Source organism: Agelaius phoeniceus, chromosome 9 (assembly GCF_051311805.1).
Source record: "Agelaius phoeniceus isolate bAgePho1 chromosome 9, bAgePho1.hap1, whole genome shotgun sequence".
NCBI lineage: Eukaryota > Metazoa > Chordata > Aves > Passeriformes > Icteridae > Agelaius > Agelaius phoeniceus.
Window position 1 is genome coordinate 14,875,456 of NC_135273.1, and position 15,755 is coordinate 14,891,210.

The following is a 15,755-nucleotide window of genomic DNA, read 5'->3' on the forward strand; positions in this document are numbered from 1 at the left end:
GACATGGTGGTAATTGGCTTGCTGGAGGTGTACTGCAATGCTTGCTGAAGCAGTTGTGTTCGATTCAGTAGACTGGAACTGCAAAGTGATTTCAGCTAACAGCTCCACGCCAGAGTAGTCAAACACCTGGAAAAATGAGGTGGCAATGAATACCTCCAAACAAGGGTTTCAGCCATTTTACTGCTAGAAATTAACTGTGGAAACAGAATTGAAAGGGCTGCTTTGTTCTCTAGGATAATTATAATCATGTAAATAAAAAATACTCAAAGCATAAGTATTATTTCTCCTCCCACGATTTCTCTCTGAGCATTACCATAAACAGTGTTCTCTCTATAAGCATCATACCTTTGAACTTTTTCAAATTCTGAATCTTTAAGAAATACTAATAAATGTATTTTCTTTCTCATCAACATGATGCTTAATATTTTACTTACTTCTTCCCTTCACAAGTGCATTCAGGATGGATTCCTACTTACCCTGACTTAAATAATTTAGTAATTAAAATAAGCAGGAATAGAAGTCAATAGAGCTAAACTACAGCATGGAATAAACTGTAAGAATCATCTCTGTCTGATTTCCAGCAGCCCTCAAGGCATTCTCCAATAAACCGGGGAAAAAAGTCAAGGTGTCTTTGTTTCTTAGATACAATAGGTCTTCAATTAGTCTAGTTTACTGAGAGACAATACAGTTATCTCTATGTAAATGAATCTCCTTTCTCTTCTAAATTTTCTCTGAACGTTTTTTTGAGTTCCCGAATTAGTCTTTTATCTTTTTGTTACATGCATTTTTATTTTTCTGTCCTCTCTGCTGGCTTAGACTGTCTCATGTGGTCCTGGTAAAGCAAACTGCAACTGTACTCTCAACCTGTAAATTCCTTTTCATCTGCAAAATTCTGGCTAAGTCATAATGGCTTGAGCCAGGGTCTGCCCTGGGTGGGAGGGCAGAGACACAGAGTGAATACCCAGGGCAGTGGGCTCGCAGCAGAGCAGCTGTGGATATGACAGCCTGGCCAGAGAGAGAGAAAGCCAGATAAGCTTTCCCATGAAGTGGTCTGGGAAGTTTTAGGGAGGTAGAGAGAAAGAATGGTAAACAAGTGGTAAACAATCTGCAGCTGGTGTTTTGAACAAGTTGTTTTTCTCCTAAGGTCTTTACCGAAGAGTGGTTCCTTAATTAACCAGTTGGGTCACAGGTGTTAGTGAGAACCAGTCAGGTTCTGGGTGAATGAGGTTGGTTATAAATATCATGAGACTGTAATAAAAATACCTGTTTTGCCTTCTGATTGTGGATGGAGTGTGTCACTACCCTTCTTGTTCCTGACTCAATGGTGACAAGAAGCAAATAGGTTTGAAGCTGTTTGTTAGATGACGTTTCAGATCTTCTGACACTGACTAACATTGTCCCACTTTATTGCCCGTGTTCCTGTGACTCTTTAAGGACAGATGAAGAAAGGTATTTAAACTCCGTTCTCATGGCCAATTTTAATAAAAAACCAGAGGCTAGTTTTGTCTAATAGAGGCCTGGACATCTTAAGCTGAGCAAACAAATCTGCAGAGACTTTTCTTAATCAATTTTTTTTAAATTAATCTTTCTGTGGGTTAGTGTCTGCCTCTAAATGGAAAAGATTATACATATTCTCAGAAGGAAATTTTGACAATTAATTAATTAATGTTTGCAAAGCTCTTAAGTTGCAATAAGATCTAGAAAGAAGGGGTATATATAAAATGAATTAATAACTACCTGTCCAGTGACCTTTGCTTCTTCTGTGCTGAGTGAAATGTCTTATGGGGAAAAAAAAAATGGACTGTGAATGGGCAGTTAAAGAGAATAACAATAGTGGCACATAAAAGGTGATAATAGGGTTTTCACACAATCCTTACTTCTGCTGTTGTTTACCATTTAAAGCTTGACTTACAAAAGCAGAGTTTATTTTAGCATTATTAGTAGATTCTTTTTCTTTTTTTTTGTTTTTAATCTGTATTCTCCATCTTTAGATCTCCTTTGCAGACAGGAGAAAAGCACTGCAGGAAACATGGGTTATTTCTCTTCAAAAAGGTCATTGAGAAAAACAAACATAGTATTTGTAAATATGTTCGTAAGTCAAAACTATCTGGGAATATAAAAAGTATATTCTCAGAATCCCATAATTTCTAAAAGTTTTATTTTTATTTTATCAAAATTCCCAGGAAAAAGGACCACAAAATGATGTGATGCATGAAAGATTCAGGAAGAATAATTTGAAAATCAGGCTCATAAATTCAGCTTTCTACAGATCAGCTACTTATCTGTCTGCCTGCCTCCTGGGTACTTGAACAGTGGCATCTGCTTAGCTCTGAAGTTAATGACCATTTTCTCTATGAATTATTTTCACAAAGATGTTAAAACCAAATCCAAGCTCAAGGAAAAAGAAAAGGGAAAGTCTTCTTGCTGTGACTGTTCTTTTATTTTGATGTTTATTTTGCAAGTGGCTAGTCTTCCTGTTTGACCTGTGCCCTAAACATAAGTAGAGCTAAACTGATAATTTTTTTTAATTGGTACAACAGGCAGAAAAGAAATTAATGCTTCAGTGGTTTCTTTATATATATCTAACATGTACCTTTCTAGATTTGTGCATGCAGAGAGGAATAAAGTTAAATATATGTACATCTTAATCAAGTAGTATCTGCAATAAGGACTATTTGAAGCCTTTTAAATGACTTCCTGATATATTTCCATTTTGCCAACCTCTGCAGAAAAAAAACCCTTATAGTCAGTCTTGCATTACAGCCATAAAGGCAATTTTTTCCAGACTCAGAACCTTGACTCTGAAATTTTCTTTTTGGAAAATTTCAGAGTCAAGGTTTTCAGTCTGGAAGAAATTGGGGCTAGAGAGTAGCCAGACACTCAAACAAGAAATTTACCACTGGGTAGAAATCTGCTTTTACTTGCTGACTTACTGTGTAACATTTATGAAAATAAACTTAGCAGAATATACTGTATGTTAAGTTATCAGAATGGATGCTGCCTGCAGGCCATTGCAGTCACTCCTGCTGACATTATCCTGTTTCTATCAGCCTGGCTGTGTAGCTCCCAGTATTTTGTGGTAGAGTTCTCCTTACAAGAGGAGTTCTTGCCGAAGGGAAGCTGGGGAACAGTAAGGCAGGATGTCAACAGAGGGGCATCTCCTCCAGCAGTGTCTGCTGCTCTCTTGGGGGGGTTGTGTTCTTGTCAGTGCATGTAATAAGAAATATTGTGCTTGCTGGTCTCAGGCAGTCTCTGCAGCAGAAACTTGGGGGTTCCCTGTGATGTTCAAGGAAAGGGATTCCTGCAGATCACTGCCCACCATTGCTCATCTGTGTCTGCACAGCCCAGTGCTCAGGCCCTAGGTGCTGCTGCACTGCAGCTGAGAGGTGAGAGTGCATCCTGCTGGGCCCTTCCAGGCTGGTTTTAATCTAATTAGCTTGGATAACAATGTTAGTGAAGATGTGATGGAATGAGCTTCAGTAAATAAATGTATGCTGATGTAAAAGCCTGCTAGGAATCATCAGGACATCCCTGGGTGGCCAGCAACAACAATGTACAAATTTGAAAACCTCTTCCCAAGGGCTATTGAAGCAAGGGCTTGGCAGTTGCTTCAAAGCCCCAAATCATCCCACTGATAGTTTATAGCTTTCCCTGTAAAACAATTTGAAAATATTATATAAGTTAACTTCTTGTCAAGATAAAATTATAGCTGGAAAAAGAATTTTCATTTTCTCCCTGGGTTTTCCTAGTCTTTAAAGATTTGCATGCATGGTTATCATGACTACAGCCAGTCTGTGTTTTCTGCCTTCACCATGACAGTCACATTGCTCTTCTTACTGCTGCATACAGGGTTCAGGTACTGGCAGCCTGAGTCTCACTTGTTTGTGTTCTTGAATGGTAGAAGAGTAACACAAGCAGATGAAATTGGCTCTGGGTTACTTCATGTTCTCTTTTGAAGATGAGACACCCCACTGGCATAATGAGAAAAATTAGAAAATCAATTCAGAAGTAGAAAAGGCAATTGGAAGACTAAAGCTGTTGACTGAGCCAAAGGACATTGACCTTTAAAGCTTTAAAGTTCTAAGATAGTTATAAGAGGAAATAGGAAATGAAAGGTAGGCAAACATTATAGGGAAAATATATTTTTTTTTAATAGGAAAATATTCTTGGGGTGGGGGGAAGGATGGTTGAAAAGCATGTATTTGCTCAGTCTACAAGGTTCACACTTCCGGTAGAGCTTTATTACTCCTTTATTCTGTGAGCAAGCATTACTGGACAGGAGCATAGCCCTTCAATTTTCCTCTTGTATGGCTGAAAGACACCAAAAGTTGGCTGCAGCAGCCTAAGAAGCAGAACCAGCATCTTTCCAGTTACAACCCTTACACTTGGACTGCTTTAACTGGGCTGGAAAACCTGTTCTGTGAACGAGCCCAGGTGGTGCTATTCCAAATATCAGTGAAGATTGGTATTAAGGCTGCACAGGGAAGAGCACACACAGGTCCTGCACAGGTCAGGCATTGGCTCAGTGAGTACTGGGCCGGCCCCACCCTGGGCAGGGGATCATTAGATGACATTATATCCATCCTGCTCCTGCCTGAACTGAGACAGGGGCAGCTGCGTTTCTTGGGCTTGGGGACAAAATCCTTGATGCCTTGGCTTGCCCAGTCCCTTCATGTACAGTAACAGAGACGTGCCTTGAGTGCAAACATAGGATGGGAATTAAGGACTCTCATTTCCTGCATGACCTTGAACACCTAATCTCTCCTTGTTTCCTCTCTGTACAACAGGAACAATACTATTTATTGACCTCACAGGGGGCTGTAAGGCTAAATTAAATAATGTTAAAAACCATTTGATTCTTTTAGATAAAAGGTTTTCTAGAAGTATGAAAAATAGCTATTTCTTATCTATGTTTTTGTCACTTTTTTATTTATGCCCCATCAATTCTACTGCACTTTTTCTTTAGAATTATTTGCTTTATCCCATCTGCATGAAGAAGAAATTGATAACATCTCATGATGGCATAAAAAGTAATGTTTGAAAAGTCTGGTCTAAATTTATAAATTTCAAGTGTACTTCCTCACAACTAACACGTATATGAAACTTTTGATCAATGTCTTTTCTTTGGTGACTTTGCAATATGGTCTTTTCTTTTTTATTCACTGTTTAAGGTATCCATGAGCTCACACAAATGGACAAGAGCACTTCTGCTCTTACAATTAATTTAACTTCTGTACCTTTGATTATCTTTTCTATTTGGTCTATTTTAATCCTATTCCTCTCTTGATAACTTTTCTTCTGTTCGACAGCTTTTATTTCACTTCACCCTTCAAGAATCTTGAACCCACCAATGAAGAATCATTTGTATACACTGTCATTTCTATTTGCTTTTTCTTTTTTTTTCCCCTCTCAGTGAGACAGGGGGGCGATGTGTGTGCAATGTGATGTGCTGGATATCTGTACAGTGCACCTCAGGGACACTGAAACATTTGACTTCACTTTATGTTGTTTCTAGAATGTATTTTCTTGCTCTTAGCTCTGAGCCACAACAGGAATTTGGCCAGATTTTTCCACATTTCTGCAGCACTGTGTAGCTAAAGTGCTTCCAGAACATCTGTTGCTACTGTTGTGTTCAGGAGCCTGCTGAAAGTGTGAGCTGTGAAGCAGATTATCTAACACCCAAATACTGGCTTGTCTGAAACTTTAGATAAGAATTGATTTATATGTATGTATCCAATCTGTAAAAAGTGGTGGCACTGCAAAAAAATGAAATTATAGGTTTCATTTTAGGTAAATTCTATGGTGTAATCACTTCAAATGAGTTCAAAGTGCAGTTTCCTGTACTTCTTTCTGTATTCCTATTTTTTCTACTCCTTACTATTTCTTAGATAAATTAGGATTAGCTTTTCCATGCCTCATTGCTGTACCCTAGTAATTTCCTGAATTTCAAAAATGCCATTGAAAATCTCTTTGTTAAAAATAATAACAAGCTATTAAGCTAGCTTATTCAACATGCTCAAGTCAAAAGATATTTACAATCATTAAACTGTAGTGGATGAATGAATTTTGTAGGAAGACAGCTTGTTCATTGGAATTTGTTGAGCTCTTCAGAATAAGCCAAGTGACTCCTACTCAGTGACTTTGAATTTAAAAAATCTGAAGGGCTTCCTGATGACTGCAAAATATGATTTTCTGTGGTCTGTTTACAGTTTAGACCATTAGGACAAAGATTGACTGTAAATACTAACATAAAATTTTCTGATGCCTGACCCATGATTCTGCTTTAGAAGAAGGTGGGAAAAGAGGTTAAGAAATTCTAACACTAATTCTGGGCTTGCATTAAATGCTGATTTATTTAGTCTTACTATTGCTCTGTTTCTGTAAAAATCCTACCTTGCAATGACTGCAAAATTTCTTAATATTTATAATACCTTAAATAAAACTAATGGCTAGATTGTGATCAGAATGTGCCCCGCAGGTTATCAGATTCCTCTTAGACCTGAGGGACACAGCAGCAGTGAGTGGGAAGTGTCTGTATCCCTGCACACAGTCTCCTCACCAAAGAAGTGGCTTGAAAAGAAGCTCATTTTGCCTGCTGACAGAGGAGGAGCATTGGTGAAGGCAGGAGATGAGTTGGGGTTTCAGGAACCAGCTGAGCTCCTGGGTGCAGTGGGACATTTTCCCTTTGCTGCTGAGCAGGGTCACTTCCAGCTGCAGGAATGGGGCTGGGGCTCTGCACCTCAGAGACCACAGCACTGGGAGCGCTGTGCTCCAGGCACAGTTCTGTGCTTTGGTTATGTAAATGGAAAATGTGATGATGGTTCATTTTGCTGAATTTAAACATAGGCATGAAGGATGGCAAATTCAGTGAGAAAAGTGACTCCATATAAATATTCAAATTTCTGCTCTTTGTTACATAGAGTACAGTTCTTATTGTGACAGTACTTCATTCTTTGTTTTTCTGGTTTTAGGGACTTTTTTAATATTTCAGCAATATTTTATTCCCAAAATACTTCAGGAAGGTACAATTATTTAAAAAGTATTTTCAACTACAAGTCAGGCAAATTAAAATATCAGTTATTATCTCTCCACAGATTTTACCTGATTAGTGGTGGAGTTCCTTTCATTATATGTGGGATTACAGCAGCAACCAATATCAATAATTATGGGATTGAAGGCAATGCACCATAGTAAGTATAAACCACTATCATAACACCTTTAAGGAAAACAAGTTCTGTTTCTTATCCAAATAAATGTACCTGACTTCATAAAGGGTACAGGCATGCAATTTGGGATTATATCTGTTACAAAATTTTATTAAATATTAGCTGTGAAAGAGTAACATCTTAATCTGGAGTTTGCTGCTTCACCTCCAGCAATTTGACTCCATTACTGGTAATACAATCACCTTTCATTTACAGAATTATTCTTCATTTACATCTGAATAAGTGAAAGATATTAAAAATACCTAATGAATATCATATCTAATGCAGCTATTATTTATTTAAATATTTTCATTTCATTATCTACCTTGATTTGATATCCTTCTGGCAACTCAAAGCAATTTAAAAATAATGATGTAAGAAAAGGACAAGTAAAAATCCCTTCCCCACTTCCTCCACTCCCATCCCTCCATTAAAACCCAAATATTTTGGATTTTCACCACCTGGAAATGTTCCAGTCACAATGTCTGGCAATCCTGTCATAATCCCTTAATGTCCTTGTGTGTAGGGAGGTGTTCAGCAGACCTTCATCAAGCTCACCAGGCATGACATTGTTATTAATTCCTAATTCTTGGCATGAAGCATGAGGTATCCATAAGTACATTTAGTCTTTCCATAAAAGCATAGCAGAAAGTGAATTTGACTGCAAAGTTAAATACAGTGTGTATAACAGATCAGCATGGCAGTGACTGGCACACTAATGGATATTTTAGTACTCTGGCAGCACTAATACTCCAGAGGACATCACTCTTAGTTACTGCTTTGAGCATCTATTGTAACACATTTGAAACTGGTTATGTTCTGGGCATGAGAAGTGGCAACCAAGGAGAATGGGTTGTAAGTGAGCATCTGGCTCCTTAAAGACATTTTTATAGGTAATTGAAATTTAAATTCCAATAAGAAATCAGTGCATACCATGGCTAACTGTATGCTCTGCCTAGGGCCCAACACATATTTATATATTTATTCAAATTTATCCAATTAAACAGCCAGTTTATAATCTACAGTGTATTATAAAGCTCTATTATTTATGTTCATAAATATGACACATTTTTCATTTTGGTGCAGTTATTGGGGTTATACTTCTTTAATCATGTTAATGTAGCAAATCAATACCTGGTGCCACAGTGTGCATAGAAAACAAGGGACAGATGAGGAATGGTTATAAGATTGAGTAAAAAGTTTCTAATTCAGTGGCAGCATAGTGAGTTATATGCCTTATTCATTTTTATGGTATTAGTAAAGTAAATGTAGATGCACAAACTTGAACTTCTTTTTACCAAATAGATTTTGTAAGTGATCCACAATGAGATTCTACTTGAAATAACAGCAGCCCATGAGACTGTTCCACTTGGGAGCATTCTGCTCTCCACTTTGCATCAAATACACAGGGCTCAAATGTATTTCAAGTATTCACCTAGCTTTGTGTTCTCTACTTACCCAATTAAATGTAGGTGGTTATTTACCTATGTTTTCAAAATATTTTTCAGGGGATCTTTTCTTGTGCCTGCCTAACAGTAAATTGTGTACTCTTTGGAGTGTTTCTAAGTTCATTAATACATGTATATATGTTTCTGTTTAAGATTCAGATTTTAAAAATTCAAAGTCATTATTCTGCAGGACTTTACTTTGCTGTAAAGTCCAGTGGGACTGTCTCTATTTAGCTGAAAAGTTCCCAGCCTGGGAGAAAAAAGTCATTCTGCCCTTTTTATAGTAACTTGTAGATAATTCCTGGCTTGACAAGAATCTGATATCAGAAGTTTTCTCACTGGAACTGGAGGAACTGCAACTAATCACACATGCCTAAATGAATATGAAGTGTCACACAGTGTCACTTTGAGAGCTGGAATCATCATGACAGATCACCTGGTCTGTCTTTCTGACCCAGTGGGAAATTAGCTATATCCAAACCATTCCTGACAGTTATTTATCTGAGGTACTTTAAATGCTCCCGTAATGGATAGACCACATTTCATTCCAACAGCGTATTATCCTAATTGTCCTAACAGCTAAGAAACTTTAAAAAAAATCTAATTTAGATCTTTCTTGCTGCAGTTTAAGCCCATTACTTCGTGCCCAAGTCCAAGAGATAAAGTAATTCCTCTTTCCAGAAATCCATGCAATATTTAGGATATAAGAACCTAGTAGCAGCTGTACTAGGCTATACTGCCAGCTCAGATCTCTGTCTGTAACCATGGCTAAAAGCAGATCATAGGGAAGAGTCAAAATGAGGCAAATATTCCTTCTCCCTCTAACCCATGTTCTGCCAGTTTCCATCTAGGATTTCATTAGTGTTTTCTTCTCCCATGTTTGTTTGATCAGATCATTCATACTTAAGACAGTCCTCTCAGACTCATGCTGGCCTGTGAGCTACTTTAAGCTGCTCTAAAACAGTCATGGTTATATTATTTAAAGGCTAGCAAACCATGATTATGCTACAATGATATTATGCTACTAACATATCACAAAGAGATCATCAGTTTCCCTAATTTTTCTGAGAACATTCAAATTGACATAGATGAACTCCCAGGAACTCTAGAAACAGTGCAGAATTCAGAAATGGCATATATCTTTGAGGTCTGCTCACTGCAGAAAGTGGTTACAGTTCAACTGGAAGAAGCCTTTTATCCTTTTTGGTACTCAGGCTGTTCTCTCACAAGAAGAAAATTCTGTAAGAGCAATCTTCAGGCTTAAGAATTTGTAGCAATGTTCATTGATACAAACCACTGAAATCTGTACATTTCTATTGCTCACATGGAGTGCATAAACTATGCCTCATTTGCTTTTTAATCAAAGTATTAGTGCTGACATTTTTAATAGCAGAAAAAAGGGTTGACATAAATGGTTTTACACTTCACTGCAATTCTGGAGTCTAAACTGACCTACATTTCTTGAAAATTTTCAGTTTTAATAATCTGTAAATTATAGCATATATTCTATTCTATTAAAAAATTAGAAAGTGATGCCTCAGTTTAATTAATATTAAAGATAGGCTCCCTCTATCCACAAGCTGAACTTCTGAGATACTTTTGTGTCATACTAGTCAGACAACTGTCAGTTGTCCATCACATCTAATGTGGGCTCTGAAATGTTCTTGACTCTCTCTTGTTGTTGTTTTCAGCTGCTGGATGGCCTGGGAGCCCAGCCTCGGTGCTTTTTACGGGCCAGTGGCATTCATTGTGCTGGTGACCTGTGTTTACTTTCTCTGCACGTACGTGCAGCTGAAGCGCCATCCCGAACGCAAGTATGAGCTGAAGGAAAAGACAGAGGATCCACAGAGAATGCCAAGCACTGACATGGGCCATGGTCACATTACAGACTCTGTGTCCGTTCCCCAGGCAACCTGCCCCATGATTTCTTCTTCCTTATTGGAAAATGAGCATTCATTTAAGGCTCAGCTTCGAGCCGCAGCATTCACTTTGTTCCTGTTTACTGCCACTTGGACCTTTGGAGCACTTGCAGTGTCTCAAGGCCATTTCTTGGATATGATATTTAGCTGTCTTTATGGAGCTTTCTGTGTGACCTTGGGGCTTTTCATCCTGATCCATCACTGTGCAAAGCGAGACGATGTGTGGCATTGCTGGTGGTCCTGTTGCCCATCCAAAAGAAACACCTACTCTGTGCAAGTCAATGTGCGCCCAAAGGTCAACGTCAACGGCGACACCCAAGTTCACGCACCTTGTCTGCAGGAATCTCCATGTCCCAACAAGTCAGCTGTGTTCAATCACCCAGCAGCCAGCCACTGCAAACTCACCAACCTGCAAGCAGTGCAGAACCACGTTAACTGCCTGTCGCCCGTGACACCGTGCTGTGCAAAAATGCACTGTGATCAGCTGCTTGACGATGACGCTCACATTCACGTCCACAACGAGGGAACCTTCAGACCCAACATGCACATTCACAGATGTCTGAAAAGCAGAACTAAGCCACGTTACTTCAGTCAGCACAGGTCTGCAGGGGAAAGGGAGTATGCCTACCACATCCCCTCGAGCATCGACGGCAGCATCCACAGCTCCCACACAGACAGTCCCCACAGCACGCACGAGAGCCAGGTGGGCCACAGGCGGGCCTGCTGCTCCAAGAGTGACCCGTACCCCACTGTCAACCAGCCCGAGAGCAGCGACGCAAGTACTGTCATATACAGCTGTGGCAAAATGCCAGACAGTGACACTGTGCACCACCCAGCTCACTTTGAAATGCACCCACGGACACAGTCATTGCCATTTAACACAACAAATCACAACGGGATTCTCAAGGGAAACATGCATGAAGCCATGATATACAGCTCAGATAGTACGGGAAATATCAAAACTGGCCCTTGGAAAAATGAAACTACTGTGTAGTTCACGGGCCATCATAATGTGTTTTTTGCCCTAAACCATCGTTATCTTTGGTTTTTTTCCAAAATAAATATGGTGATATGTTTGTGTAGCTCATCAGTAAATTGTACAGCTTTTCATTTTCTTTGTAAGTGTTAAAGAAAGAGGGATAGTGACAGTTTTAAAGTGAAATTATTTTTAAAAGAAAGTTATAAAATTATTCTGAAAGTAATGAGAAAATGAAGTCTAGAAAATTGAATAAGAGAGGCAATATCCTTTTGTTTTACAGAATGGCATTTCTTTAGAAACATCATTTTCAATCATTGTTTTCACTTTCTTTCTGTAGTAACTTCAGACACTTTTTATAAACATATCAGCATCCTAAACTTTTACTTATTTATTTTTGTAGAAAAATATTATTACTGTGCCATGAATTTTAATCAGAAGTGGCTATGGTAGAAATGATAAACAGGATTTTATAAAATTGCAGCTTTTTAGATATACAAAAGTGATACTGCCTCTAAAAACCTTCTGTAGCATATGGCCTGTAAAGTCATGTAATGTACAGTCTCTGTTCTGTCTTTTTTCTTGTTGGAGAGAAGTGCTAGGTAATGTCTCTGTTACATCTTTGGTGCTGTATTGGTTGTATTTTGCATGACATATGTCAGGATATACCATTTGCTGTTTTATAGTGTTACATGTGTTTAAAAAAAGAACAAAAAAAGTGTGGTACAAGGCTGTGACAAACCCTATTGATATTAATCTAGAGCATTATAAATCTACAGGAAAAAAAAATCACTCTGCACTAGTTTAAGTGGCACAATCCTTTGTATAAGGTTATATGATAGCTTTGATAAGGGTCCACTCTAATGTCTTTACAGAGCATGCACTACTCATTGTATGTGGCACTGTGCAGTGTAATAGCAATTGTCTCAACAGATTTTACACTTCTTTGTAAAGTATGCCTTTTAAACAAACCTGTAAGCTGTTCCACGGTAACCTTTCCACATCTGTTAAGGTAGAGCAGTTTTATCATTAACTCTTTGAGGACTACAGTTATTTTCTTAAAGTAGCTTATTCTAGTTCAGAGATACTGTATATATGATACTGTCTATTTAGTTACATGATCAATGTAGTCCAGAGTCGTCAAGAAAAAGGAAGTTCAGTAATTTTCTAAAAACACCTTCTTAGAATCCATCTATTAATTTCACCACTTGCTTTCTGAAAACCCATTTCCTCCCCTAGCAAATTTCAGATTGTCTTAATCCTTTAATGCAAATTTGACCTTCAGAGAAGCTCTTTATGTTCATGATTTCTGCTGAATTGTAGGGCATTCCAGGGTCAGTAGCATTCTCTATTAACAAGGCTCTTGGCAAGATTTTTTTCATATTTCCATGAACATCTGGACACAAAGCATCAACTCACAGTACAGAACTGCATCAGAATGATCCCTATATGAAATAAAACTGCTTTTTACAAATAGGAAGCGTGCGGAATAATAATAGATTTCAGAAAGTGAATGGGAGCATAGAGCTGTGAGAAAAATGTCTACAGTGGAAAGTGAACACTGGATCCAGAAATGAGAGAAAAAGCACAATTCTGTACAGCCACACAAGAAAGTTTGCTGTGATGTCTTCACACAGACTTATGTAATTGCTTCAGAGAGGAAATAGAAAATTCCATTGAGAGACCATCAGTCAGCGATTCTCTGTGTATATGTGGCAGAAATCTTCACTATATTTAAGCTCCATATTTTTCTGTTATAAGCAATTTATTAGACTCTACCTTCTTTTTTTTTTTAATATGTAGGAATAAATTTCCTAATAGTGTACATAAATGACAATTATAATTGTTAGAATGTTATAAAAACATGTAAGTCAGATGAATGTGTTCTGCAGTGTTGCAGGTGGGAATTAGTACTCAAAGGGTTAATGCTCAGTATCTGAGTGCAAGAAATCTTGTTTTTCTGTATTTTTGTAAATTTGAAATATATATTGTAAACTCCAGCAGTGCAATGTATCCATCTCAGATTGTGTATTTTTAAAAGGTGAGCAAGAAGAATGCACTAGGTGGTTGTCAAGTTTTAAGCCAATATTCAACGATTTCACGTCTGCTTCTTTAGCTAATACAAAAAAAAAAGACAAAACACTGAGCTTTATTATGTATATGCTGTATATGCTTGAACTGTCTCTAAACTAAAATACAGTATTTTTCTTTGTTTGCATACTGAAATATTTTCTGTTTCATAATTGTTTTCTTTTAATATTACTTTTACTCATTCCACATAGACAGTGACCCTAAATAAGCATAGACATAATGTGAAATCCACTTCTCTGTGTCTCAGCACTCTGTATATGTATATTCTGTAACAGTAAAATTGTAGGAAGTCTGTAGACCATTATGCAAAATATCACACACACACACAGAGCCAAGATGAAATACTCACTCTGCAAGAATCCACTCAGTAAGCTCCTTTATTCAGCTTGTGTTATAATCACCTCTGTTATTTTGTCTGAGAGGCCAATTCCATCCTCATAATGGCTTACAAAAAAGTAAATAGGTGCTGCTTTCCACAGAATATCTCTGGAATTCAAAAGTAAAATATTAAAACACTTTTCTTATTGTGTTAAAAATTAATTTAGTGAATATTTCTGGGTTAATTTGGAAGAGATGTGTTATGCAATAATCTGTTTGCATATTATTTTTTCAGAAAATATACAGTATATCTACAGAGTAGGAGACATGATATTAAATAAATATAAAAATGTTTTGTAACATCAAATTTGACCAAAATGCTTTTTATGCTTTTGACTTTTTTTTTTCCTTAAGATAAATGACATAATTTCAATGCTTTGGAAGTCTGGTTTTGATTTATTGTGGGGTTTTGGTCAATTACAGTCAGTGAACCATTACTACTTTACCTGATTTTCTTCCCTATAAAAATAAAGTCAGTGAAATAACCAGAGTATGAGCTATATTGTCCTAGTAAATTCCTCACGGACACACGTAACACATTTAAAAATCAGTTTTAGTTTTGGTGATTCATTGATGATAATAAAATGGTTGAACAGATTTTACTGTTCACTTTCTGTCTGAGATTAATCAAGAGGAATTTCTTCCAAAATAAAGATAACTTTCAGAGAATGATGCAATCAACAGAAATCTGAATAGCTGCTACCAGAATAAAAATGTGCTCTTGCTGTGGTGTTGTTCTCTGCATATAGAAATTCCAGTTTTCATGACCGAATTTGAAGTCACATAGGCTGTTTATGAGAAAACTTCCTACCCAGCCTCATATAATGAATTTGGGTGTCAAAATAAAGCATACATTTTTGCACATTATGTCTGGTCATACGTGTTGTTCCCAGGAATCCGCTGATTGTGTCTGTGCTGATGGGACTGAGCAGTCGCGGGCAGTGGCCATGAGCAGCTGCTCTCCTCCACCACAGAGCCACCTGCCAGCTCCCCTGTGAGCACCCTGTCCAGGGTTAGCACCCCACAGGGGCTTCGTGGGGCTGCAAGGCATCCATCCTGCCTGAACCAAAGCAAAGTGAGAGCTTAACACAAAGTCAAGGCCACCTTTGATGGGCCACACAGGCCATTGGGCAGCCCCCACTTGAACACTAAACAATGAAGGCAGAAAAATGGAATAGAAGTGGATTTAAGCAGTTTTAAGTCCTCCTCCCTCTATCTCTCTAAAGCACCTGCCTAGTAAGTCTACTGCCTACAGATAGCTACCAAATCCAAACAAACCTAGGCAAAATTAGGCAGCTGACCAAAAATTCTTGGTTAGCTGAAATGAGTGAAACAGCACAACCTAGTTAACAAACAGAGAAGCCCAAGCTGGAGAAAACCTCTCTGGATGCTCTGTCACAAAGATGTTTCAGGTTGGTTATGTGTGAAGACATGGAACTAGATCATGTCTGAAGATCTGAAATTGCTCTTGTGCAGACACTGTTAAGGCTTACAAAGCTGATTTCAACTCCACAAATTCAGAGGTAGCTTCCACTGTAAATTATATGCCTTTTCACAATGAAGAGATTATCTGACATTTCACTATTTGAGAAAAAGAAAGTTGTCATCCCAATCAGGCTAGTAACCTTTTTATCATAGGATCTTCTTTGCATGGAAACAAGAAAAAGGAGACCACCTGTACTCCCAATGAGTTTTTGCTGCCTATGAAAAGAAAGGTCAGGCTGATGAAGACATTGGC

General features: G+C 37.9%; 1 protein-coding gene across 2 annotated transcripts in view; it reads left to right on the forward strand.

The window, feature by feature from the left end:
* Window positions 1-14,884, forward strand: part of ADGRA1 (adhesion G protein-coupled receptor A1) — a 252,358-nt gene extending 237,474 nt beyond the window's left edge. For both annotated transcript variants that reach the window (XM_054637084.2, XM_077183021.1), the window contains 2 exons: window positions 7,095-7,190; window positions 10,345-14,884. In XM_054637084.2, the coding sequence (XP_054493059.2) occupies window positions 7,095-7,190; window positions 10,345-11,566 (1,318 nt within the window). In that variant the 3' untranslated portion in view covers window positions 11,567-14,884. The remainder of the gene's footprint in view (window positions 1-7,094; window positions 7,191-10,344) is intronic.
* The last annotated feature ends 871 nt before the right edge of the window (window positions 14,885-15,755 follow it).